At 53.1% G+C, this 26725-nt stretch overlaps 10 protein-coding genes across 10 annotated transcripts; 4 read left to right on the top strand and 6 right to left on the bottom strand.

Moving 5' to 3' along the window:
• Window positions 1-891: 891 nt before the first annotated feature.
• A1O1_07661 (uncharacterized protein) lies at window positions 892-3145 on the top strand (the record flags this gene model as incomplete). Its single annotated transcript, XM_007728528.1, has 3 exons — window positions 892-1814; window positions 1864-2538; window positions 2593-3145. The coding sequence occupies 3 exons, from the start codon at window positions 892-894 to the stop codon at window positions 3143-3145; spliced, it is 2151 nt and encodes a 716-aa protein (XP_007726718.1).
• A 283-nt stretch (window positions 3146-3428) lies between these two features.
• A1O1_07660 (uncharacterized protein) lies at window positions 3429-4471 on the bottom strand (the record flags this gene model as incomplete). The annotated part of the gene is made up of 2 exons (XM_007728527.1): window positions 3429-3857; window positions 4046-4471. 2 exons carry the CDS (start codon window positions 4469-4471, stop codon window positions 3429-3431), a joined length of 855 nt encoding a protein of 284 aa, XP_007726717.1.
• Window positions 4472-5342: 871 nt separating this feature from the next.
• On the bottom strand, window positions 5343-8560 carry A1O1_07659 (uncharacterized protein; the record flags this gene model as incomplete). Its single annotated transcript, XM_007728526.1, has 2 exons — window positions 5343-8320; window positions 8485-8560. The coding sequence occupies 2 exons, from the start codon at window positions 8558-8560 to the stop codon at window positions 5343-5345; spliced, it is 3054 nt and encodes a 1017-aa protein (XP_007726716.1).
• A 1964-nt stretch (window positions 8561-10524) lies between these two features.
• On the top strand, window positions 10525-11778 carry A1O1_07658 (uncharacterized protein; the record flags this gene model as incomplete). Its single annotated transcript, XM_007728525.1, has 2 exons — window positions 10525-10716; window positions 10966-11778. The coding sequence occupies 2 exons, from the start codon at window positions 10525-10527 to the stop codon at window positions 11776-11778; spliced, it is 1005 nt and encodes a 334-aa protein (XP_007726715.1).
• Window positions 11779-12720: 942 nt separating this feature from the next.
• Window positions 12721-14920, bottom strand: A1O1_07657 (uncharacterized protein; the record flags this gene model as incomplete). Its single annotated transcript, XM_007728524.1, has 10 exons — window positions 12721-12995; window positions 13064-13218; window positions 13293-13486; window positions 13542-13926; window positions 13986-14169; window positions 14224-14283; window positions 14338-14497; window positions 14557-14654; window positions 14709-14812; window positions 14880-14920. The coding sequence occupies 10 exons, from the start codon at window positions 14918-14920 to the stop codon at window positions 12721-12723; spliced, it is 1656 nt and encodes a 551-aa protein (XP_007726714.1).
• Window positions 14921-15521: 601 nt separating this feature from the next.
• On the top strand, window positions 15522-16581 carry A1O1_07656 (alcohol dehydrogenase; the record flags this gene model as incomplete). Its single annotated transcript, XM_007728523.1, has 4 exons — window positions 15522-15922; window positions 15980-16132; window positions 16188-16334; window positions 16383-16581. The coding sequence occupies 4 exons, from the start codon at window positions 15522-15524 to the stop codon at window positions 16579-16581; spliced, it is 900 nt and encodes a 299-aa protein (XP_007726713.1).
• Window positions 16582-16771: 190 nt separating this feature from the next.
• A1O1_07655 (uncharacterized protein) lies at window positions 16772-19061 on the bottom strand (the record flags this gene model as incomplete). Its single annotated transcript, XM_007728522.1, has 5 exons — window positions 16772-17076; window positions 17130-17327; window positions 17384-17538; window positions 17593-18850; window positions 18902-19061. 5 exons carry the CDS (start codon window positions 19059-19061, stop codon window positions 16772-16774), a joined length of 2076 nt encoding a protein of 691 aa, XP_007726712.1.
• Window positions 19062-19998: 937 nt separating this feature from the next.
• Window positions 19999-22083, bottom strand: A1O1_07654 (uncharacterized protein; the record flags this gene model as incomplete). The annotated part of the gene is made up of 4 exons (XM_007728521.1): window positions 19999-20100; window positions 20163-20236; window positions 20327-20875; window positions 20934-22083. 4 exons carry the CDS (start codon window positions 22081-22083, stop codon window positions 19999-20001), a joined length of 1875 nt encoding a protein of 624 aa, XP_007726711.1.
• A 2151-nt stretch (window positions 22084-24234) lies between these two features.
• Window positions 24235-24921, top strand: A1O1_07653 (cytosine deaminase; the record flags this gene model as incomplete). The annotated part of the gene is made up of 3 exons (XM_007728520.1): window positions 24235-24313; window positions 24397-24479; window positions 24652-24921. 3 exons carry the CDS (start codon window positions 24235-24237, stop codon window positions 24919-24921), a joined length of 432 nt encoding a protein of 143 aa, XP_007726710.1.
• Window positions 24922-25092: 171 nt separating this feature from the next.
• Window positions 25093-26303, bottom strand: A1O1_07652 (uroporphyrinogen decarboxylase; the record flags this gene model as incomplete). Its single annotated transcript, XM_007728519.1, has 3 exons — window positions 25093-26087; window positions 26151-26192; window positions 26249-26303. The coding sequence occupies 3 exons, from the start codon at window positions 26301-26303 to the stop codon at window positions 25093-25095; spliced, it is 1092 nt and encodes a 363-aa protein (XP_007726709.1).
• Window positions 26304-26725: the final 422 nt, after the last annotated feature.

The raw sequence follows: 26725 nt of genomic DNA, 5'->3' as shown, positions 1-26725 counted from the left end.
GAACAGAGAGAGCGTTCTTTACGTCATCCAAAGTCAAGCCTGGCTTGCCTAGGTAAACATAACGCACCTTAGGACGTAGAAAGTACCAGGTAGCAGATAGCTGTAGACGACGTGAAGTGTCAACACACACGGGTTTGCAGACGCGCCGACAGCCTGAGATGCAGAACACCCTGGTAGATACCTAGTATGGTAGGCTGAGAAGCGTGGGTGAAGACTATTCATTATTGAGATGATCTCTCTGCTGAGTGAGCTAGTAGTAGTAGTCCGCTGTAACATGCGAGCCTCCCGCGCCGCCGCCCCCGTATAATAGCAGTACCTTACGTATGTTGCTAGTTTTAGGTATCGCTCCCTCATTCCCTCCTCGTTTCCCCCCTTTTGCCCACTTGCCCTTGCTCATTGCTGCAGCATCCTGGCCGGCGCATATGCGCGGTTCAGTATTCGTCTTGCTTCACTCGGCCTGCGAACTGTTGCACCCTCTGGTCATCTTGTACCTACCCATCCTAGGGACCTATTGACACACTGCTCGATAACCGGACCTCAGCAGCCTTACCTCCGTTCGTATCTCCCTCTACGCCGGTGCTCCTCTCTACCATCGAACTCGTGTCCAGGTACTCCGTACTTGTTTGATGAGCCTTACCATATGCTGGCGCACGCAACTCCGGCGCTGTGATAACCAGAGCATTGCCGCTGGAGTCCATTCCATTGCTTTCGGCTTGGTCCCAATCCAAATCCCACGGAAGCATGGTCGAGAGGACTGATATAGCCGCACACCGAGCCTCCGCGATTTCGCTTGCCTGCGTACGATCCGATGTTGGCGTTGAGTCGCTGTCACGCCCTCCACATCTTGATCGCCTTCCTCTGTCAACACATTAGACTCCGATAACGACCGAGATGATCTCTGACGAACAGTACGGCCTCTGTCGTTCTATATTAGACGACCCCGCAATAGAAGAAGAAGATAAAACAGAGCGCCTGGAGGAGTTGCTGAGCAAGGAGGCCGGGCTGAGCGGACATGCCCTGGAAAATGCAGTCCTGGATGCCCTATGGAAACATCGAAATGCCCAGCGTGGAGAGAGTTCAGAAGCTCCATTGCGACACCATGTCATTCGAAAGTCTTCTCCGGCTCCATGGCAGGTGAATAGGGCTCCTACACCATTGGGATCTCCTCCTCCTCTGTCCTCCAGTCCTGCTCTCTCAGTTGGATTCCCAGCCTCGCGCCCCAGCTTTTCCCGCCAGCGGTCCAGTGTCCACTCGCCCTTCGTTTCGCCTCGACCTTCACCACGCCTCGCCTTAGCCCAACCTATACCACATAGTCCCAACTTGAACGCTTATGAATTTTCCGATGCTAGCCCTGCACCGGACATTTACGGCGATTACGGCCATGAGAACGTGGATTGGCTGCTGGGCGATGAGACCGGGAGCAATGCTTCTTCCACAGGTACAGGACATCTGAGTGCTGCGGCTCCGGAATGGGTGCCTCAGCCTGACATGAGCCCTTATGACATTATACGATCTGTGTTGGGCGATCGCAAGACTGATGATGAAATTGAAGACGCTCTAAACAAGCATTCCTACGATTTGGGTTCCACGATTGCTGCGTTGCTGGGAACAGACACGACCGAGGCCCAATACACTGGGGTGCCGAACCATGAGGCAAAGGTCCTGGTAGGCAAGTCTATGACGGTCAACCAGGCTCGTCCTTCTACTCCGAGCACGGGAAAGAGTTCGATTGTCTGCAAATACTGGTTGGCCTCTGGCTCGTGTCTCCGTGCAGATTGCCGATTTGCTCACGACACGAGCGGTTATATTTGCAAGTAAGCGCCATCCATCACACATCATTTCCGACGACTGACACATTTTTAGGTACTGGATGAATGGCAACTGTCTAGCAGGCGATGCATGTCAATTCTCGCATGATCCAACGCTTTTGATCAACCACCTCTCCGTTGCCGACGCTGCTCCTACTCAGAGCCTCCCACTGTCAGACCAGAATGATCAATTTCCCAGCCTCTCCAGCCCAAACGTCAGGAGTGCTCTTCAGGCTGGTCTTGCAGCAGGGAATACTTTCGTGCCCTCCAATCAGAGGAGCCGAAGTGCTCTGGGCAACCTTACTCCCGGTTCTCGGCCTCATTCCAGACCCAACTCGCGGCATCAGAATCGTCCAGAGATGCCCTCCTCATTATCGATGGACGATCCAGAAGCCTTTCCAAGTCTTGGGTCTCTGAGTTCCAAGCGAGGCGCAAAGCTCTTTGGTCAACGGTCCAGGCATGGCCCCGGGAGTATGGAGAAGGAGGTCCCGTCTTCGCTGGCAGACGTTGTGCGGATGTCGCCGTCTCCGAGTCCTGCACAAATGCGGAAACCAGACCTCATGCGCAAAATCAGAACTTACGGAGGATCCGAGGGTACGGCCGCACGTAGAATACCAGAACCCCAGCATATTCCATGGTTGGAGACAGGTGCTCGGGCGAACCAGCAATACATGAAATACCGGCAGGAAGCCATCAAACATGGAAGCATACGCAACAAATTCCTCCAGAGGTGAGTATTAACCAAGTTTCGGGCGTTTAGTCATAGCTAATTTGTGCCACAAAGTGCCGCCCAAGCCTGGAATCGGAATGACGCACGTGCGGCAAAAGCGTTGTCACTGCGCGGACAAGCCGAGAACGATGCCATGAGGAAAGCCCACCGAGAAGCAGCCAAGGCATTGTACGACGAGCGGAATCAACACCTCTCGGCGCCGATGGACGAAGACGAAGAGATGTACATAGATCTTCACGGTCTTCATCCGGAGGAAGCCGTTGAGTATCTGGAAAACATTCTAGTGGCCCAATCGAAGCGTGGAAGGAGGATCATATATGCTATCACAGGCACCGGCCATCACAGCAAGAACGGCAAAGACAAAGTCGGCAAAGGCGTGCGCAATTGGTTGAATGAGTGGGGATACACGTTCCGCGAGTTCAGCGTGCCTGGTGAGCGAGGTGGTTACATTGGTGGTGTGCTCGGCATTGATATCACGAGCCATAGACGGCAGCCCGTCTCGGCAGAAGGCTCAAAAGGAGAAGAGGAGACGTCGCCGACCCCAGTCGTTGCTACAGCGGTTGGCAGCAAGATTCAGGTGCTCAAGCGCGAAGAAGTACCCGCGTGAGATGGTATTTGACATGTAATTATTACGCTGCTCGTTCTGTGCTTCGGTCAGGCCGGGGTCACTGAAGGCACGGACAAGACAGCAAGAAGCAATCGAGATCGCTCTTATGGCAGCTGCGACAATATTGTTTCGGCTTAGATACGGACATTGCCAGGCCTTTCTCGATTCTTGTTGACGTCAATGTAGTTGGCCAAAGCTCAATGCCGTTTGTAAGATAGCAAGGGAAGACCTCTGGCGTTCATTCACATTCAGGCAGGCCAGCCCTCCCCTCAAGGGTGTGCTGCTACCGCCACTGCACGCCAAACATCTTGCCGACTTTCCCCTTGACGCCCCTTTCAGCGTCCTTGTTCTCCAAATACACCGTCTCGTGGCCCTTGACGGTCAAACTGAGCAGCTGATATTCCAACCGGTCCGCGTCTTTAGGTTTGGTCATATGCACACTCACCACGCCCTTGCCCTCGGGGCCCTCGACGTTGAAATGCATGCGGAAGTGCGTTGCGCCGAAGCGGTCCACTTCGGCACCATGAGCCAACGGCCTGGCGCGCGCCCACTTGCTCGACGTTGGTTCGCCGTACGCTCTGATCTGGGATGCTGGGCCGAGCAGCTCGCGGCACTCGGGTGACGCTTTGATGCGGTTGACGGCGGCGTTGAACTGGATCGTGGCGCTGTCTGGGGCGAAGAGCTCCGTGTAGAGGAGATAGGATATCGTGATCTATCACGGCAGAAGAAATCGTGTTAGTCACAGTGTCTTGCCAATCTTGTCTCTGGAGAATGTGATTCGAGCGCATTTCGTAGTATAACACAACTCATACGATCTCTGAATATCTGCATATGTGAAGGACTCCAGGGGTATCGTGTCTTGCGAAACTTGTTGTTGCGAAGAAATGAACTTGAACTTACAGTGCCCACAAGTCCTAGCGCTACCAGCAGGAAATTGAACGTCTGTTGTGTCCCCCGCGCCGCCTTTTCCCCTGTGCTCAGCTCAGACCAGTTATACCGTCCGTCGTCGCTTGTCACGGTGATCGCCCGTCTGCTCGGGCCTGTGACTGGACCGCTGCCGGTGCTGGTACTGGTGCTGGCATGCCGCTGACCAGGTCTGCCGCGGTGCGCAGGGTGGCTACCGCAGGGACAGGGTTTCTTCGATGCAGAAGAGGATAAAATACGACTCCGGTTGGTTTGCTGGGAGGCGAAGCATCTCGTGCTGTGGAAACCCAGCGTCGAAGAGGCGGGATTGGGAACGTTCTGAAGAGCGAGGTGATCGAGTCTTGGGCTTGGCTGCATCCGAATGCGGCATGCTTGTTGGAAGGCGTGGGCTTTGCTGGCCATGGTTTGGACGTTGTATGGGGGAAGAATGTCCGGCCAGTACGTAGTGTGTTACCGCGCGGAGCTGAAGAATGCTCTGAATCGTGTGGTGTCGTGCAATGAGGCTCGTCTTTTGCAGATTGTGTTTGCAACCTTCGAATTGCGGCTCCCCGCAAAACCCTGAGAACAGAAAAGAGGTGCATCTAAAATGGTAAGTGAGCCGAGGAAGCACTAGCTACTAGCTTGGGCCTCACTCTGCCTGTTCGGACGACATTCAAGGGTCATTATGCCTTTCTTCTGACCGCTTCGACTCCAGACACTATGTCAGTCCTCTATCAACTCTCGAGCAAGGCAATAAAAGAGGTGGAACCAATCGAGCCGGCTCGGCCTCCTTGTTGACGATACGACGTTCGCTTTCGTCGGTACACGCACATCGGCGGGTGCAGAAACATGGACGCAATGGGACACTCGAACGGACCGAGTTCAATGCCGAGTTCCAAAATGAAATGAAGTGCCGGCAGTTTTGCGTACCAGTGTCAAAGGAGTCCAAGCAAGTTTTGGATGCGTCGATCTCTTTATAGCGTTGTGTTTCCGGTCTGGTATCGACATCATGACTACAAAATGGTATGTCGGGACACAAGGCTGGCGTCTAGGGGGTTCGCCACTTGAAGTGCTTTACTCGGGAGTATTTCCGACCACAGCACAGCAGCATAGGCCCCAGTATGTCTAGGAATTGATGCACAACTCATTATCATGCCCGGCAACGAGGCTGTGGGCATTGGACGCCTACTAATGCTAAAGCATATCGCATCTTTGGTCGTCTGGGAAGGCGCCTTTGAAGTCATTTCAAGACACCGACCAACGATGCGAGCCGTGACGATTCATTACTATCTATCTATGCATACGTCTCAATGACGCTCCGCGGCTTGGTATACTCGCCGATAGGCACATACTCAATCTCGTCGAAGCCCATGGATCCTGGTCCACCCAGTTCCAGCCCGCGTGGAGTATCTGTCCATCTAGGTGACGCCGCGATGGCTATGATGGTCACCTTCAAGCCATACTTATACTCCGGGGTGCCCAGACCAGAGCCAGTCTCAGAGTCCAAGACAGCAATAAGATCCGGGACGGCAGCCAAGATGGACTTCCTGCCATCAGCAGCCGTGGCCTCGACGAAGGCATTCTCGTTCTTGAACGGGATGCTGACCGTCGCTTTGGAGCCGTCGCTGAGGACCCCGTCGACTTCCACCACACCGTAAGTATGGCCGGTCTTCAAAACACGCTCGACACTGGTGATCTTGCCCTCGGCCAGGATCTTTGCGCTCGCAGATCCGCCAACTGCGTCGACGATCCGCTTGGCCTTGTCCGTGACATTCTTCTCCAGCGCGATGGATCGGCCTATCCACCAGGCCAGAGATACAGTGTTGATCACGGCCTGTTCTTGGACGACTTTGGCCGGCTTCGGCGGTGCGGCTTTTCCAGAACGACATCCCATTTCCACGACAGCAGCGCGCAGGGCCCGGTCTACCAGCTTATCTGTCCTGCTGCCGGTCATGGTCATGAACGATCCATCTCCACTGGCGAGCGTCGCCGGCACTAACGCGGCGCCGTTGGCAGTGCCGTAGACATTGATCGTGGTCTGCCAGTATGTGGGATACGCGCGGCCCATGTAGTCTGCATCGACGCATGGCACACCGTGGGCGGCTGCGACTTCGAGATTGACCACGCCGTTTCCACCGCCGATCTCCAACGCCATAAATGCATCGACTGGAGGAAGGCCCATGACCCGCGTCAACTCATCGTGTGCCTTGTTGCACTCGTCGGCTTCCATTCGCTCCATGCTCACTTCGGGGCTTCCCATGCAGCCAGTCCATCCGACCGTAGCGGTCTCGGGAAGATCGCTCGGTGACACCACCTTGATGCTGCCAGGTGACCGCTCCAGCAGTGCTCGGATCTTGAGATATTGCTGGTAGGGGTCGCCTCCTCCTCCGCAGCCGAGCACCTTGCAGCCCTCCGCGATCCATTCGAGGTCCGTGATTGATATTACCCATCGCTTGTTTTCGACCTTGGGTTTGTATGTTTGGATGTCGATAATCTCCTCTGGCGCGTCCACCACGTCGCCGTTGAGGCATTGCTTCTGCGGATTTGGTTGCTGTTCGGGCAGTTCCGGCAAGACGATCTCCTTCCTGAACGTCGTTGCTCCTTGCTTGGCCTGTTTGACGGCGTCCAGAGCTCCCACGGCCCTGATGTTGATTCGTGCCTTGGCATCGACGTACTGGATGGGCAGGATGGTGACTTCGGCGATCTGCACGGTGTCTCGCTGGGCACCGTTGGCGACGGCGGCATCAATTGCCTGCTTGGCCACCACTTCCTGAGCCTCTTTGAGGGTCTGATGTGACGTGTCTACCACGGTATCCACGACTCCTGAGACTCGTGAAATCGCGGCGCCGACGGCATTGGCCACTTCTCCGCCTTTGACTTTGCGCACGGCGCGCACGCCTGCAAGAGGCTCATCGACATCGATGACAATGGCGCCTCCGCCGACGATCAAGACGTCCACGTCTCCCTTTTGCACTTTGGTCCGATCGACCAGCTCTTCTATGATCTTGCGCATCTTCGCCTTCGCATTCTTGATGAGCTCGGGCGTGACGTCGTTCAGGTTATTGGGATCGCCCATCCCTTCCAATGGGTTGTGTCCCGTGGGTGAGCGCAACTCTGATGCAGCCACGATATCAGTTGAAGTCAGGACGTCACCGCCAAAGAGACGGGCCTTCTGCAGTAGCTCGAGAGCGACACTGTCCGGCCCAACCGTCACATCGTCGCCGGAGACCCTCACAATACTTCCACCACCCAGGCCGACGCTTTCGACTGCAGGCAGGGCGAAGTTGGTGCGCACGCCCCCAACCAGACTCATCACGGAGCTCATCCGCGGTAGTCCATTGGGAAGCAACAGGCCACTATCTGATGTAGTCCCACCAATATCGATGACCACGAGTGCATCCTGGCGCTCCGCGTGTGTCTCGCCCGCCCCAGTGCTGGCAGCGTTCCAGAGGAAATCCCCACCTCGGATCGAATTGGTCGGCCCGGAATTGAATGTTCGGATCGGCAAGTCGATGGCATCCGGAGCACTCAGCACGCTTCCATCGTTTTGTGTCAGATACAATGCACACGGCACACCATGGAAGATATCATGCATGGCCTTCTGAAATCCAAGGATAGTCTTTTCAGCTAGCGGTCTCAGCGTGGCGTTGAGGATGGCGGCATTTTCCCTTGCCAGAAACCCGAGCGACGAAATCTGGTGCGAAAGAGTGACTCTGGGTCGAACGGATGGGGGGAGGCCGCGCGCCTTGGCCACTTGTTGCATTTTCCGGATCAAGATATCGCCTGCTCTGAACTCATGTTCCGAATTTAGAGGCGAATAGACTGCCGAGACGACGACGTTGAAGATGCCATCGTCGACCAGTTTCTCCGCTATCTCGGCCAATTCACTCTCGTCGATCGGTGAGATTTCAGACCCTGAGATCTGGTAGCCGCCCTGGCAGAAATAGGGCTTGGTTGAGATGAGTCGCCGTAGATCTCTGGGGAAGTCGATGAACGGCGGCACACCGAGGCCGAATCCATCCTTGCTTCCTCCACACAGTCGAACCACACCAACACGTTGCAGCAATGATGAACGCTGGACTACAGCATTGACGAAGTGCGTCGTGCCGATGATCACGCAGCTGATGGCGTCAAGGGGAACATTGCTCGTCCGGATCACCGTCCGCACGGCGTTTGTGATACCGGTCGTGACATCGGGCGTCGTGGGTGCTTTGTGTGAGGCGACAATCTCGGTTGGTGAGAGCGATATAAGAACAGCATCCGTGTTGGTTCCTGTGAAGAAAGAATGGGAGGTTAGTCATATACAGCCACTTGGCACTAGTTGTAGAAAAGCCAGCTGGGACTGTTACAAATGTAACAGTTCAATGATCAATCACGCTGTCATCGTTCATGGTGATGGTGGTGCTGAAACTGATGATGACGCTCATGGTACGTACCTCCTACATCAACACCAATGCGATATCGGTCAGGCTGAGGCAGGCTGTCCCTCCCATCGACAGCGATACTGCCCATGATTGATCCTCACAGTGTCTTGTCGTGTATCGCCTGACTGACTGACGACTTCAGCTTGCCTGCCGAAATGGACTTATCTTGAGGCTTGCCTAGCGAGATAACTGCGAGCGTCGCTTGCTTTGACGTTGAAGTGGATTGCGTGGATTGTAGTCAGGCCCCGCTGGATTGATACCAACGCAAAGTCGACTTTCCGCGATCACTCGATTAGCCGATCTCGGGTTTGGGCGGGAGAGCACCAGGCCCTATGGACTAGGATGGTGAAGAGAGGGTCAGGGATGGCGAGGAGATGGCCGCTCGAAGGCTTCGTGGTTGATGGACTGTGTAGACTCTGGACGGTGGACCTGCTATCGCATCTCATGAAAGTCTGTAGGATACTTGTCGGCCTGTATCAGACCATAACAATCATATATACTGTTTAAGAAAAAGATAGAATCGTGTTGACGGACAGTCATATATAGGTATTCTCATGAGTTGGAAGAAAAGCCCAATCAATTACCATTCTCCACTGTCGTGGTGCCCGCCATAGATAGGTTGCGGAGTATTGCGATAGGCTTTATGTACCTTATTACTTGCCGAGGAATCATGGGGTTTGTGTCTTTCAGCATCTTCAGTCGAGTCGAGACTCGTGCGTCGAGGAGATCGTTTATGTGGCAGCAGCTGGTTTGAATGGTCGGCAAACTGGCAAGGCTGGTGGCTACTACTCCATCCTCATGAGTTCAAGTTGAGAATAGAATATCAACCGAGATCTGGACATCCGAAGTCGACCCAGGGTCATCCACACGAGTTCGCCGGAAGTTACTACTGTCGCCAGTAACTGCCATTCTCGAATCTGTTTGAGATTATATGAAACCGCTTCTGATACACCCGATACAGCCTCGCGCATTTCTCAGGGTTCAGGGACACTTGAAAATCGGAATGCGTCCGGAGAGTTTGTTTGATACCGTATACGTACTTCTTTCCTATTATCAACGGTGGGCCGCTATCGATGTTTACCTATCTTTCTGTATCCACCGTCCCCCAGTGTGCCTATCAAGCCGTTACATAACCCAGGCGGCCTCATTCAACGACGGGGCGGCTCAGACAACAAAACACCCTTCCTATGGACGGTCAACGACAAAGGAGAGGCGCGTCAGGTTTAGTCTTTTCCCCGGAAAAGCATCCTAGTCGATCCCCTCGCCACAAGCCGACCTCTGGGCTCAATCGTAACTGCTCCTAGGGTCTTTCGATCGGGGAACTCGACAATTGGCTATGTACAGTACCGACATGTCAGCATCAGGCAACACGCTGCACTGCGGTGGTACTGTGTTCAACCCTGTACCTCGTGAGTGGTCTGGACGCTTACAGTCCTCGGCGATATAGGAACTTCCCACCTCTTGGATCTAGATATGCCGTGGGCTTTTACTCCACAATATCGAGTTCATGCATGCGCCGGATGATCGGTCAAGTTGGCTTCTGACCGAATATCGAATATCGAATATCAAGGGGGTCCATCAGGTTCCCATCCCAGATTATCAACAATCAATCTTACCAAATACAACGTCTCAAGTTTCAACATCCAGATCCTGATTTACATTGTCATACGATACACAGGGCGACCCTTCTCATCCGAGAGGCTCAACAGCGTTATCATATCAACGAGGAGAGCGCTGCTGTTCTGTCAGTGTCGGCCGATCTCAGCGCACATCACACACGGTCGTCACCAGTCTTGAATGAACGACATCTGAACCATTGGTACCAAACAGACTGGGATAAGAAAGTCTGAATCACGAGCACTGTTTGGGGTCTGCAGAGTTTCTGGTCCATCGCCTTACTCGAGTCTATCTACACGACAAGCCCGAGACGAACAAAGTGTTTGACCGGAGAGGACAGTGGCCACTATAACTTCAATCAACGGTCTCTGTACATATACGGGTATCACCACAGACACTTAAAGCCGAATTCAGACAAACACACATCGACTCATTATGGCGATTCAACCCGTCCAGCCAGAACAACTTGCCATTCCCATCATTGACCTTGAGCCAGTGCGGAAAGGCACGCCCGAAGAGGCGCGGGAGACTGGAAAGAAAGTCTACGAGGCTTTCCGAGATGTAGGCTTCGCATACATCAAGAACCATGGCTTGCCTCAAGAACTACAAGACCAAGCATTTGAATGGGTGAGTAGTCCAGTATCTGGCATCATCCAGCAAGCCGGCCAATAATGCTTCCACCCATGCACTCATTCCGCTGCTCACTCTTGCCCGTGCCACTCTGCTTCTGCTTCTGCTCCTACTTCTTCTCTCTCTGACCTTTCCGCATCTATCTGTCCCGTTGTCCCGCTACACTTTCTTCTGCCTATCTTTGTTGTCGCACAACCCTCTCCCCTTGTCCGACATGAACACGACACACTAACGCAGTGACCCCAGAGTTCGAAATTCTTCTCCCTCCCGCAATCCGACAAAGACAAAGCCCCGCACCCACCATATGGCTGGTGGCACCGCGGCTACTCGGGCGTGGGCCGCGAAAAGGTGGTGCAGATGGTCTTCGACCCAGCGTCGATCGAGAAACTGCGGCAGTGCCCGGACTTCAAAGAATCGTTCGAGCTGGGCCGCGAAGACGACGAGCGCACGCCCAACATCTGGTTCCCGGAAGAAGTGCTCCCGGGGTTCCGCGAGTTCATGACCTCGTACTTCAACACGTGCTACGGCGTCGAGCTGGACCTGCTGCGCGCCATCGCGCTCGGCATGGGTCTGCCCGAGCACTTCTTCCAGGAATACCACACCAAAAAGGACAACCAGCTGCGTCTGCTGCATTACCCGCCCGTCGAGGCCGAACTGCTGCGCGACGGCTGCATGGAGCGCATCGCCGCCCACTCCGACTTCGGCACCATGACGCTCCTGCTCCAGGACGAGGTGGGAGGCCTGGAGGTCGAGGATATCCATGAAAAGGGGAAGTTCAACCCGGCGCCCTATATCCCCGGCACGCTGGTCGTCAATATCGGCGATTTCTTGCAGAGGTGGAGCAACGATACTTTGAAGTCCACGCTGCATCGCGTGCGCGCCCCGCCCTTGGTCAAGGGCATCACCAAGGCCAGATATTCCATTCCTTATTTCGTCACTGCCGATCGCGACAAGACTATTGATTGCATCCCGGGCTGTTATAGCGAGGACAAACCCAAGAAGTATGAGCCCATCAATGCGAGGGCGTATATCGAGATGAGGTTGAATGCCACTTATTAGCCATGCGGGAAGCGATCAAGGGGGAGTGTGAAATGGACGAGGACGGGGGAAGAAGGAACGGGAGCCTACACTGTCCGAGGGTGCGCTTGCTAGGGGGTCCGTCAGGTATCTCTGTGTAAATGCGATGGCAACTTGGTGGCGTTATGATTGTATGTTCGCTCTCTCCGTGTGGAATTGTCGGTGTACTAGTAGCTATGAGTGATGGGAAGACCTGGGTAGCTGCGTTTTCCAATGACATTCCGTATGATGCATGCTTAAGTCACCGCTGTGCATTGTTTGTCAACGGAAACTCTTGCTGACGTTTGATATATTGTTCTGTCCAAGTCCGAGCAGATTCGATACTTGATATCGAAAACACCATTCCTGTGGGTAACCGCCAACCTTGTGATGGTGCTGCAAACTTGCGTATCTGCAGCTCGCCGATTTCTATCTCTTGTGGCATGAAATGTAGTCGTGGTCCATACCTGGGACAGCACCAGAGCGGGTGTTCTGGAAGTCTGTACAGATTTCATGCCGAGATCTCCGTATACTGGTCTTGCTCTGATCGACCTTGAACTTCAAGTCGCCTTTGTAACTGAAGATCGTCTCAGACATCGAACCATGGTTACGAAACTATAATGTGGATGAAAGCTAAACGTGTAGTCAAGGGGTGTGAATATCATGATTCATGTGTTTGTAGGTCGTGGTGTATGGTGTATCGTGAATCGTGACGGTCCCAACGTGCGATTCCGAAATTGCTGTGCTCGCAAGTTGCAAGACCGCCCCTGACTCAATGGTATGATTCTAAAAGAATGTCAAGGACACTCTCCGAGTCTCCCGCCCTCGGGGACTTCAACAGAATGCCTCCCGAAAGCAAACACCTCTATGCCTTCCCCATCCCCCGAAATTGTATTCTCTATCCGGACGAATTCAGACGGCACCAGCCGGTCCTATACACAACTGCTAAGCAGACACTGTGGCTTGGGCAGCATGTTTGTCTGCAATCGGTGCGGGCTTCTCGGTGCCATGCTCCGAACTCTCTTCGCCGAGTCCGTATAGAACGTCGTCATCGACGAAAGGAGCCTCTTCCCCAAGTCCAGGAGGTGGAGAGATAACATTCAGAACCCAGAACACGGAGAAGCTGATGGCCAGCCCGACGATGAAGGTGAGATTGTAGAGACGGATCCAGCCGACAAAAGAAGCATCGGGGACGCTGTTGACAGTTCCGACAAGACCAGCTGTTGGGAGAGGAGATTGAGTCAGTCTCGTTGACGCAATCTATGCTGTTAAACGGCAGCAAACTTACGCAGTAGTGGCCAAACTCCACTGAAGAATGCCACAATGGCCCGCCAGTTTACACCTTTATTGAACCAGTAGATCGACGAGCTGTTCCCGGTGTAGAGATCGTTGAGCTTCAATTTGCGGCGGCGGATGATGTGATAGTCTGACAACAAAACCCCACTAGAAAACAGCAGAAGAGGTCAGTTTGTTGGTTCGACAGTATCCCAAACCAACGTTCGAGAGAAGAGACTTACGTCGCGGGCGCCATGAAGACACCGAAGCCGCTAAGGACCTTGAGGAATCGGTCCGCAGTGTTCACAAGCTGCCATGGCTGAGTTGCAATGCCGACGACCGCCATGATATAGCTGCCTCGGATTATGTTGATATACTTTGGGCAGAGGCCAGCCAGATCCATGCCGGTGGAGACCGAGTTCAAGACGACCGAGATCTAAGTCATGAGCGGTCAGTGGTGCTTCCTAAATGACAAGGCGCGTGGAACTCACTGCAAGCTGTGAAGTGACCAATCCCACGCTGGCAAAGAACACGCCTGCCCGCGCCCTAGAGCTGGAATGGTACTCCTCCTGAATGTCGGAGAGCAGATAGATTGGATTCCAGATGACATCTCCGCCCAGAATATCCCTCGAGGCGCTTGTGACAATGATTCCGATAATGGCAGTGACGGCAATCGTGACTGGAGCGGCAACCAGCTGGGAAAGAGTGGGAGCGAACTTGCGGTTGGCGTAACGGGTCCAGTCAGACTGGCCCAGTGTTCCGGAACCCCAAGATCCAAGGATGGCTGTGATACCGAACATGAACGCCCAACCGGTGTTAGGTGCGCTGCCAGGCTCGTTGAACATGCTGCCGGCTCCGCCAGCATTCTTGACCGCCCTGAACCGTCTGTCAGCAAGCTGGCACATTCTGGAACGATGAGGGTTTCCGCCTCTTACCAGATGAGCAGGCCGATGCAAGAGCCCGCGAAGAAAACGAATGAGATGGCGAAGGGAAGTTGTAGTCGCTCAGGTGGCACCAGCACAAGTGGAATGAATGCGCACATCCAGATGATGAGCCCGATGAAGTCATTCGTCAACAGGTGAGAGCTCTCGGCGAAATAGTTCTTCATATGTGCGAAACCTTCATTGTTTCTGTCAGCATAACAGCCTACACTGGCGATCCGAAATATCATACCTGGAATGATCGCACCCCACATAACACGCGTTGCTTGTCCTCCCCAGTATGCTTGCATGCCTACATAATTCGTTAGCAAGATTGTTTTGCAAGCCTGGACGCTGATTCAAGTACCAAACCACATGCACGCCACGAATACACGCAGGATGACGGGGAAATAACTTCCTCGCATCCCCCATGAAAATCGAGACGAGACTGTGAAACCGATGTGGTGATTTTCTCCGGGCCATCCACACGCCACAGCCAGAAGACCGGTAAGGACGCCTCCTACTATCTAGAGGGTCCTTTGTCAGATTGCGGCAGTTTGGGAAGTAGAATCATAGGTTAACTCACCACGACGCCGATGGCTTGCTGGGGGCTGAGCCCAAAGGCCAGAAGGGTGCTCCCAGTCGACCATGCCGAGATACACGATCCGGACACCGTCCAGTATCCTGTATTTGGTAAGGAGATGGTATTTCTCGAATGAACTTGTGCTTTTCACATACCGAAGTACCCCCATAGTCCCCAAGTCCGTCGGTCGGGTGGCATGGGGATCAAATCCCGGTTGCACCACGTTGTGTTCTCATAGTAGGAGTCTTGGTCCTTGGGACTGCACAGACATTGAAGGTCAGCATGTGTCGTCACCAATACACAATTGCCTGCTTCGGTGAACGCACACTTCCAGCCGCCGTTTGAGGTGGTCCCACTGGATTCCCATATTGTTTGTCTCTAACACACCGTAGACGGCCTGCGTACTCTGCAAGGGACAGGAAAGTCTGACACAATAGAAACGCAAAGACTGTTGTTGACTGAGGTTTCGATGGGGCAGGCGAGAATTGACCTGGTGTAGGAGAACTCAGAGCATATGCTTATACATAAATTGTCTGTTAGGCACAATAACCCTCTGGGCCCAGCCCTGCTGTCGCCCGTTTAATGGTGGGAGGCAATGTGGGACTGCTGATAAGTTAGTTGGCCGACGAGAAGACGTGCTTCGATAGATAGGTCAAAGAATTAGACCGATCGGCCAACTGCGCAAGAGCACAACCCGAAGTCGTACACTGGCTTCTAGGATCTCCAATGTGACGCGCATGGCCTGAAACCAGCAACAGACTGGAGCTGAGATTGGACGCTGGTGACCAACATCCACAACCGACTGAGGCCGATATCAAACGCTGGCGCCCGTCATGGCGAAGACCCGGTACAAAAGGCTCTGCTCGATAATAACATTATTCATTTCCGATGTCACCGTAGTATTGGGCTGCCAGATATCAATATAGACGCAGCACGCAACCTTTGGGAGTAAGCGCTGATAAGCAACAATGGCAACTCTCAACCACACCTCCCAGAAATTCTCGCTCAATACCGGGGCCCAGATCCCGGCCATAGGGCTCGGAACATGGAAGTCGCCGCCAGATCAAGTTCGCACAGCAGTCAGCCACGCGATCAAGATAGGATACCGACACATTGACACAGCTCTCAATTATCAGAATGAAGTTGAGGTTGGCCAAGGCATCCGAGACTCCGGAGTCCCGAGGGACCAGATCTGGGTGACGACTAAGCTTGACAATCCATGGCATCACAGGGTCCGAGAAGGGTTCGACAAGTCCCTAAGCGACTTGGGGATCGACTACATCGACCTGTACCTTGTACACTTCCCTTGCTCAACCGACCCGAACGATCCTTCCAAGCATTTGCCGGATTGGGATTTCGTGAAGACATGGTGAGTGGCCAGACCTTTCGATTCCTGAAGGACTCCGTATGCTAAGTCGACCACCAGGCAAGAAATGCAGAAGCTGCTGGATACAGGCAAAGTCCGAAACATTGGCGTGTCAAACTTCCAGATTCGCCATCTTGAGAAACTGCTCACCGACCCATCCTGCAAGGTGGTTCCAGCGGTGAATCAGATCGAACTTCACCCGGGCAATCCATCGTAAGTCATCGTATAAACCCTCGAGGTAGTCACTTCCATGCTGAAACACAGCCAGCCCTAAATTGTTGGAGTATTGCATGTCAAAAGGTATTCACTGCACAGCTTATTCTTGCCTCGGAGGTGCCACGGACAACCCGCTCTACAAGGAGCCAGTACTGGGTCAAATAGCCCATGCTAAGGGAAAAAGTCCTTCTCAGATATTGTAAGCGGTCAAAATCCAAGAAGGTGAGATCGTCGCTAACAAGATCAGGTTGATGTGGGGTCTCCAACGAGGTACCAGCATCATTCCCAAGAGTGTGACACCTTTGAGGATCGAGGAGAACTTCGCGTTGGATGGCTGGGAGCTCACCAAGGATGAGATGGAAGCCCTGAGCGGTATCAAGACCCGCTTCAAGGTCGTCAACGATTCGTGGATGCCTATCAAGGTCTTCTTCGGGGATGACGAATAAATGGCGGTAGATCCAATCTGCGCGTGCGTTGGGTAGCTAGAGTGACACCAGTATTCCATAAACCGTGTAGATCGAACGGTCCAGAAGTCTTGCAAGATGACTTGGGACACAATCTGGAATGTTCGGGCCTGTCGCCGAGCATTTCAATGGATTCAGTGACCAGTCACAACAACGATGCTTTTCGTGAATGTTATTGGATAGGAGAAGTTGTGGAAGCTTCGTCCTGGTGATCCACCAGCATGGGCGCCGAATAGGAGCCTGTAGTTGAGCCACTGCGCATAATCTGTGCCGCTTGGGTGAAGAAAGAGTCGATCCTTAGCGCAACAGGCCGTATGAGACCGACGGACTCTTCGTCCACAACGTCTCCCAGCCTCTGAAGGGACTCATGAAAAAGCTCCAGGAGTCGGAATGTCTCGCGAACATGATCTGGACTGGATGACAACAAGAAGAGATACACCAGGAAATTCCCGGTGAGAATCAGCTGCGACCGGCCATCTAAAGCTTGTCAGTAATTTGATCGTAATGAGCAACATGGAGATCAAACTCACGTCGGCCCCAGAACGCTCGGAGACCATCAGGCGTTATTTCGTTCATAAACTCGAGGAAGTCGCTGCACTGATCTATGGCCGCGTCAAAGAATCTTCGTAGACTCGAATGCGGACTATTCTTTGCAGCCATCGAGGCCGGCGTCATCAATGCTCGAAAGAGCAGCACTTGGGTTGCGAAATAAGCAAGGTGCAACGGGCCTGTTTCATTGTCAGCTCGAGAGCTCAAATTTTCAACCTGCTGCACATAAACCCACCATTGTTGCGAAAACTGTATCTATCTGCAGTGTAACTCATGGTGACACACTGCGGGATCAAGGATTGCCAGGACTCTAGTTCCGACTGGATCTCTAGGAGCTTGGCCTCCTGGCCTTCAGCATCCAGTACCGCAGTTCGGTAACTGTGGTCCGTGCTGCATCAAGATTAGCTGGTTATTCTCCTCTTCCGAGTCGGACATCGCTCTTACAAAGCCGTATCCAAGAGCTTGTGAAGTATTTGAGTTAGTTTCGTGAGCTCAAGAAATCGAGCAGCTGTGGAAATATCAAAGGTGGCACTCGTGGCATCGACCATATCTCTGAGATCGTCGGGGACGTCTTCGTCAAACCTCAAATCATCCATGTTCAGGTCTGTGGTTGTATAGGATGCCCGATAGATATGCGGAGGGTTACCATGCGAAACCGACGACCACATGTCAGTGACATAGGTGGCCCACCACAGCTTCTTTCTCAGACTCCTCTCCCAGGGAGCAATGTTCCAGTCGGAGGGATCACGATGAAGGCCTATCATTTGCGCACATGCGAGCGCCTGTGCAGAGAGAGTCCAGGTTCTTGGTGTTTCAAAGGTGCCATTCCCGGCAGCCTTCTCGTGCAGCATCAGTAAGCAGGCCTGTATTTTCCACAAATTGGGGGCCTCCAGTTCCCTCTCGAGCGAAGCTTGAGCGGCATGGAACAATTCATATTGTTCAAACGGACGAGGAATTGCTCGGAGCGTAGGATCACGCTTCCAAAAGACCGCAGCCATTCCGTAAATGACTCCTCGTAGAGACGCTGGGATACTCAACTTATCCTGCTTGTAAGCCCGCAGGAAGCGCACTTTAGAAACGACACAGTAGACGGGGTGGACGTATTTGAAGTATAGACGGACGAGGTTGGGCCCATATGTTCCAACCCTGTATTCAATGGCCTGGGACGATTCCTCTTTTATCCGATTGTCATATGGCATAAACCAGTCCCTCAAGATGTAAAAATGCAGAGGTGGCGTTCCGACTGCCGGGTTTCCGGCGTGCACTTGGAAAATGTCGCCATCAACACGGTTCGTCTCGTTGATGATAACGGACCGGAAGGAGGCGAGGAGATTGGTGTCTTGCTCGGCAGAGAGCCCGAGCGAATGTCCGGTCAAATTTGGGCCGTCTTCAATGGTGTAGACTTTGGCCTCTGTTAGACGGGAGCCAGTGCTGCTAGGCGTGGTCGGAGGGTGATTTCTACGCCAGTTTCGCACGTCCACATCCTCCACGCTGGCGCTCGGCGAGAGTAGATCTTGGCCGTGATCATTCTTGCCATGGCTGACCTGCTCAGGTGATACCTGCTCCTCTTGAGGACTGGGCTCTGCAGCAGGCTCGACTAATACCATTGCCTCATCGTCGTCGTCGGAAGCTTGCAACCTCGAGTGCTGGATGGGTTCAATGGTGGACTGGCAGTCCAACCCCCTTCCTCTACAAAACAGACCTTCAAGGGCTGGTAAGTCCATGATGTAACACGCTGACAGGATTCACTTACATGGTGGTCGATCTTCGATAACACAAGCCGTCTTCCTCCGACGGCAGGTATCGCAGGGACGGCTTTTCCGGCTTCTCCATTGTCGAGCACGACCAAACTCACTCTGTATCCTGAATCGTCGTTTGCGGAGAGAGTCGTTGTCGGATGAAGATGGCTGCATTATGATTCAACACATGGTTGGCAGGGTCGATGTTGGGGACCCGAGGTCCGCTCCAGTGCTTGTACTGTACTGACTGATTGATATGGATGGATATCACGGTCGTCTGTTTGGAAAGAGATAAGATGGAAATCAACCACCACTAGCGCTATATGATGGGACGCAAAAGCCTCGGGGTTTCAATCTCACGTCATTAGCATGAACGCTTCCTTCAAAGGGCAATTGAAGCGAGATCACATGATCACATGGCTGGCTGAAAGCCTCGTCTTGAGAATGTGTTACACTGACCGCAGAGGTTCGTTCAGACTTGAGAGTTTGTCGTGATCGTAGTATGAACAGAATCTAGTTTCTGGCCATGCCCTGATGCTTCATAATAAGTCATCATCTAAGTTTGGCCGCGATCATGATGGCAACTTGGAGACAGCGCATTTATCGTAGGAAGCTACTAGTGCACTTAGTGCCTTAGCAACTGATAACGCCGCGTCGCCGCAACATCAACTTGATACCCATCAGAGGCTCGGAGGGTATGTCTCAACGTGTACTTCAACTTCACCGTGGCGACGTTGGGTGCTAAGTCTGCAAGGGTCAGCCTGGTATAAAACAAGGCAAACAGGACAAACACATCCAACGTATCAAACAACATCTGCCTGCGTCAATGATGGCAAGATGGCTCCAGGCGTTGGTTTCGTGCCTGTTCAGCAGCCCATGCTCCATGCTCCATGGCGTCCTTGAGCAGTCCGGTTCTCGCGAATCAGGCAGACTCCCAGTCCACCACCGAGTATGCGGGTGTCCTCTAACCCGTCTATCGTAACTTCGGAGCGCCTGTTCCCCTTCTAGTGCCACCCGCTGATGGCCAATGACTTGTGCTATCCGGTCGCTGGCAATGATCACTCAGACGCCGCATCGCTCACAATCGTACGATGGTATTACGGCAACGGCATCAACCCTCGGAAGTAGAGTCACCGGGCTGGTCGAGCCGACGGCTGCCTTCCGGCGGAAATCGAGCAAATAGCAACACAACGAACCCTATCAAGGCGACCGCCTTCAAGTCCGAAATTAGCGCCAGCCATCACAAGAGCTCACGGTTGACGGAATAGAACTCACCGCATTGCATGTGAAGACAAGCTCTGTCTTGCCAATACCGGCGAAAGCAGCAAAGATAACACCAAACACAAAAGCTAGGGTTCGGAAGCAGGTCAGTATTGTCCACAACATCCCAGGGCCGACATAACATACGGCCCAAGGAGAACGGAGAGGCATCAGCTTACTGGTTGACAGCCGGGCCATGTTCTCGACAAGGCTAACACCGGCCAGAGCGTCTGTCCTCTCACTACTGCTGGCGGAACTTCCAGCCATCTGAAGAACAGTGCCCTTGGCGGCAGAACCGGTTCCTGCAGCGAACGGCAGAACGGCGGCGACAAGATACATCTGCCATCCTTCGCGGACGAACGAGCAAAGCAAGGTGAGTAAGCCATCGGCAATCAAGGAAAATCTGGTGTAGGTGAGGTCGAATGTGAAGGTTTGCTCCTTGCGTGCCTTGTCATCATCAGCGTCGTCGTCAACGGCGGCTGCCTGGGCTGAACCAGGGGCCAGCAGTGGCTCCCGCTCAGGCGAGGCTGCTGGCCTTGTGTTCGTGGCACGAGCATCTGCCTCCCTTTTCATAGTCCATCTTCTTCCAACTGCGATGAGCTTCGGGAATGCGAAGGTCAAGAAGAGCCCTCTGAGCATGGAGTACATGAAGATCAGCCAGCCGTTCTGCTTGGTGCCGAATGCAAAGACATCTGTGGCATACAGTTGAAGTAAGGTGGGCAGATAGCCTGCAGGAGACGTTAGCCGGCATGATTAGCTAGAATTGAGGTAGGGGGAGCAACGCACCTGTAGCCAAAATGCCCAGAAACACTCCCCATGCGAGAAGAAGAGCCCCGTATTCCGTGCGAACCACTCCGTCCCTACCAATGTATTTCCGTGGCGCAAACACGGTCAACGGACCAAAGAACCTGCTTAAGGACGTTTTCGCGTTCCCGCCCTCAGCCAGAGCTCCTTCAGATTCCCTCGTCTTTGCGGGAGGAATATGGGGCAGAAAGAGGAACACATAGGCGCACGATATCAGGAACAACGTCAAGGTCAGGCGGAATGGCGCCTTGATCCCAAAGGCCTCGGCCACCACACCGCCCAGCAGGAAGCCCAACGCAGACCCGAACATCATGCTCCCCATCAAGCGTCCCAACGCCGCTGTGCGCCCCTCATGTTCGACGATCTCGGTGATGAATGTGTTCAGCACCAATATGTAGCCACTCGGTCCTCCGATGATGCTGACAATCTGCGAGCATTGGATGATGATGATGCCTGCGCTACCCCAGACCTCCACACCGACATTCTGAACGAGCAACCGGAGAGCCGGGAAGAACACCTGGATGATGAGAGTCGTCTTCAGGCCAATACGTTTGATGAGCGCCCCCGTCAGGAAAAGGTTCAAGAGGCCAAAAAGAGTGGTGCTGGCACCGAGCAGAGATATCGACAGTGCCGTAGAGCTCTCAATGGCGTGTATCGAGCACTTGTCCGTGGCATCCTGGGCTAGCACGCCCGTAGAGCCGACTTCAGTGGCTGCCAACATATAGGAGAACACTAACCCCGTAGACCCGGTCAATGCTGAATCTGCAATGGGGCTGGGCCCACGAGAAGGATGGCTTTTGTAGTAAGCATCGCAGGTCATGAGTCGAAAGACATACAACAACGGTACTTGCGTAACACCGAAGCTCAGGCTCGTGAGAAATGCACTCAACAAGACCAAATACATCACCGATCGCGGCCACACTGTCGCCGATGCATCATTTCCATCATCACCGGCAAGGGATTTGGATTCATCGGCCAAAGGATCCTGAACGGCGATGTTTTCCACAAACGCAATGTCTTCTTGTGACCGCGTCCGACTGAGAAAGAGAGATGTAGTATCGTCCAAATCCTGGCGCTGGACTTGGTGATGATCCGATGACGTCCGCCGACTGTCGCTTTGATGGTCTGCCATTCTCAACGACCACGGGGCATCAAGGCCAATCGGTCAGCAAACCTTTCGACGTTATTTGAAAGACGTGGCCGGGGACAACGCGACTCCTGTCATTCTGCTAAGCGTACAGGATCTAGGCGCGTAAGAATCACGTTAACTTTGATTTATTGACAAAGCAACGAACGTTTGTGAGGATAGCGAGGGCAACAGATAACAACCACTGGCACTGGCACTGGCACTGCCAGGCATCGATCAAGCCTGATAAGCCGATGTTTCTTTGGCAGTGCCAGTGACCCGGCTCCAGGTGCCGCCTTTACCGAGACCTCCTTCTAACCCATGCATCCAACCCCTAACCCATGCAGGACTTCTACATCAATACGTATTGCTGACTCTACACATTATCGACATACCAGCCTTCCAGCGCGGCGTGCATAGGTATCGGATACCTAAGATTAAGCTCCAGACAAGCATCTTCTTACTTCCGTTGATTGCTTGAGAGAAGTCTTCCAGTCTCAACTATAACCTTAACCCAACCGCCATCACCAATAGCCGCCGAGACATTGTCATGAGCTGAGAGGATTGCCCGGGCTTGAATCCAGGTTTTCCTTGCTCGCGCGGCAAGCAACCAGCAGTCAATGCGAAAGTCCAACGATAGGCCATGCTGAGATTTTTAAGGAAGGCTGCGCCTTGGACTGACGGGCCTGTTTGAATAGGTACCCTGCTCCTCGACGGCTGCAGTGCCAAGTCAGTCCCCCTGTCACCGGTCCAAGGCTGGTGTGACATCTTGCTGTTTAACAAGCCAAAGCTGAGCCGCACATACCTTTCGTCGGCAATGCCTCACCAAGCAGCTTTCATATAGCCCCAAACCGCCACAGGTTACGAATCCTTTGCTGTATTCATGCGGTACATGAGGGCAGTGCTCCAAAACTACCTAGCTCACACCACTGCAGTAATGGCAGGCGCAATAGTGACATGTGGTCAAGAACGCAATGGTTGGACTTATCAGTCAGCAATACTCCTTTGACCGGAGCGAAGAAGAACTGCCAGCGCAGGAGCACGATTCGTGCGCATAGCGCCCATCATGCGCGATACGGCAATGTCTGCTCTGTTCTGTTACCGAACGACACGGCAACAGATGCCATGCCAGGCCACGGGCTCCTTGTGACCTCCTTCAACGGAGCATGACGAGGACTTCGGCTTTCCTCGTTCATCTTGAGTGTTTTGGGCCTCACGGCAGTCTATCGAAGGAGAAAATGATACAGAATTAATGCGCAGCGCCAGTGGGTAACTGGGGCCTTCCAGGCATATCACGCCTTTCGGCAGACGGTAGGTTGGTGTGAACTTGCGCCTCTATGAGCTTGATTCTGTCGCCTGCCCGCCCCTGTCGATGGCATTACTGAATGAAGCAAGAAACGGTTGCAATATGTAACTTACATACTACGCAGGCTGTGTCTGGGTGTGGCTAAGACATAACATCATGTCGATGACACTGACCTGAACCCGACTGTTGGATGGTTCACAAGGACATCGCCGAAGATACGCGAAACCTTTCAGGGGCCCGTCGACTCAGTCCTTCCGACTCATTCACAAATAGATGTCAGATGTGCCATGGATGCGCGTTGCCTTATAGCGGATGTAGGCTCGAAGAGATGCTTCCATAGCCTCTTTCCAGTTGGCTTGCAGGCAAGCAACGAACCGGACCTATCGAGTTCATATTGGATTTCCGAGCTCCATGACTCCTGCATTTGCTGCCAGCCGTCAACGCACCTTAAACGGCTCGCTAAGATGCCGATATGCAGTCGCTCGCTGTCGTTCCAGTGCAACCAGACTAGTAGTTTGTATCATCTCCAATCGCGACAGCCTCATGTTTATAGAAGAACGATTGACTTCTCTTGATCCGCAAAAGCGGCAGCAAATGAATTTGAACGCGGAGCTTACGAGCTATACCATATGAGGAAGCTCCAGACCGATGGACGGCATCATACATTACTACGTACTAATACGTACCTATCTCTTGATCTCTTATCACAGCGTTGCGTGTTTTGTACCTGGGTTCGTAGCTTTTCGTCGTAAACAAGTCCTAGGTAGTCTACCGTCTTCTTTTGAAACTCGGCGCTCTCTTGAAACCCTGATAGTAGGTGCTCAGCCGCTACACAAAGCACAGAGCCGAAGATGTCGGAAACAGATCCTGGCTTCATTGCTGCCGTCGAGGAAGCCCGACAAGGCTTCGCGGAGGGAGGCGTCCCGATAGGTATGGTCCTTAGTCCCGGAATGAGAACCGATAGACGTCTCCGATACTTGTGTGTATTACAAGTAGTCTGACAACAATTACAGGAGCGTGTCTTGTGTCGAAGGACGGCAAAATCATCGGTCGAGGACACAATATGCGCGTGCAGAAGGGCAGCGCGACGCTCCATGTAAGCATGACTACCCTCGCGGGGCATCTGCCTCCCATCTTCCTGTTGAGCCCTGGTCTTGTATTTCGTCCCAACAGAGGCAGCAATGGAGCATATCGAAAACCTCGTTCCTCAACCTGGGAAGACACTGCAGTACTGAGCCGATACTGATTACTGGCGGACACCTCTACAGGCTGAGATCTCTGCTCTTGAGAATTCAGGTCGACTGCCCGCCTCCGCATATGCAGGTGCCACAATGTACACTTCGCTCAGCCCTTGCGATATGTGTACGGGCTCGTGCATCTTGTACAAGGTCGCCAGAGTGGTGATCGGGGAGAACAAGACATTTGTGGGCGGAGAGGACTATCTCAAGCAAAGGGGAATCGAGGTTGTGGTACTGGAGAACGAGGAGTGTAAAGAGCTCATGAGGAAGTTTATCGAAGAGAAGCCCCATGTTTGGTGAGTTTGTTTTCAACCCATGAGTCTCTCGTAATGTGGTTACGGGCGGCTTCGTTTGCGCGACAATATGAAAATCGAACTAACGACCGGTGTAGGAACGAAGATATCGGCGAGCAATGATGACATTTCGAACTTTATTCTGTTTTGTTCCCTTATGCCTTTTGTCGCTCGTTTTTCACGCCGTGCATCTTTGAACCTCTTCAAAGAAGAATCTCAGGTCATCAGGGTTGACACCTGGAGTGATACCATGTCCCAGGTTGACAATCCAGCGCTGCTTCCCTCCTCCGAAACCCTTCACCATCTCTTCGACGACCGATGTGATCCCTTTATGGCTGCCGTATAAGACACCGGGATCTGCGTTGCCCTGTAACGTCACCCTTCCTCGGGCGATTTTCACAGCTTCCTTTGGATCATGCAACCAGTCGAGGCCGACCACGTCGTAACCGGAATCACATAGCTCATCAAGAGCATACCATGCGCCCTTTGCAAAGACGACCATGGGTACAATCTCCTCGCCCATCTCGTGAAGTTTCTTCGGCAGAAATTCCGAGATGTATTTCAAATAGGGCAGAGCGAACTCTCTGAATGAGGACGGCGACAGCTCTCCAGCCCACGAATCGAAGACCTGAATGATCTGCGCCCCAGCGGCGACTTGCAACGCGAGATATTCGACGCAAATTTCCGCAATCTTTTGAAGCAATGCCTTGCTTTCCTTGCCATACTTGTAGATCCAGGTTTTGGCATATCTGAACATTTTAGTGCCTCCGCCTTCGACCATGTAGCAGAGGAGAGTCCACGGGGCACCACAGAATCCATACAAAGGCACTCGGCCGGCGAGCTTGGTCCGCGTCAATGTTATGGCCTTGTAGACGTAATCGAGCTCTTTCGCGACATCCACTGTTCGTTCCAACACCTCTCGGTATTGTTTGTCTGAGGGCGAGCGGAGCGGATCCGGAAACTGAGGTCCCAATCCATCGACCATTTTGACATCCATGCCCATGGCCTGAGGAATGACCAAAATGTCGGAGAAGATGATGGCGGCATCTATGAGCCCTTCATAACGATCGATGGGTTGGAGAGTTAAAGTCGAGGCGATCTCCGGCGACCGGCAGCATTCAAAGAAATCATGTTTTCCTTTCGCTTCGTGATATTCAGGAAGGTATCGGCCGGCTACGCGAGCAGTCAGCTTTTTGGCTATGTCACTGGGAAAGGAAGGCACTGACCGCCGCATACCTTGACGCATTACCCACATGGGCGGTCTATCGACCTTTTCGCCTACAATTGTTTAGCACATGCGGTCCGTTGGCGAGATTTCCCAATGTCTGACGCACCACGAGCAGCTCGAAGAAGGCGGTCATTCTTCAGAGGCGGGAAGTTATGGTTCATCTTGCCTGACAAACGTAAACAAGCTCGAGGAATCACGAATTCATGGACTTTGTCGTGGGAGAAGATGTGCCCATGTTCGACTTATTTAGCCCTTGCTCAAACCGCAAGCGCTTTTGTCATGTAGTCATGGAGTATATGTTAAAGCGGCGACTGGCGCCCACATATCTCCGCAGGCGCAAATCCTTGCAGTACATTGTGATCGCTTGCGACTGGGCAGGTTTACCTGCAGGGTAGGTATTTCCGGCTCCGCAAAAGCGCTTGTGAGTGCTCCCAGGTGGTCTGTAAACAGCTCTGAAGTTGACGTTATTACCTAGAGATCAACCGGCTGTTGAACTGCGAAGCTGCCCTTTAGGATTTCCCAGTGGACGAGAAGCAATATTTGTACGATGTTCAATCACCCCGGACCCAGAACAGAAGTCTTG

This window comes from Capronia coronata (genome assembly GCF_000585585.1).
Source record: "Capronia coronata CBS 617.96 chromosome Unknown acBCG-supercont1.7, whole genome shotgun sequence".
Taxonomy (NCBI): domain Eukaryota; kingdom Fungi; phylum Ascomycota; class Eurotiomycetes; order Chaetothyriales; family Herpotrichiellaceae; genus Capronia; species Capronia coronata.
The sequence above is the reverse complement of the archived record's forward strand: the minus strand, read 5'-3'. Positions and strand labels throughout refer to the sequence as shown.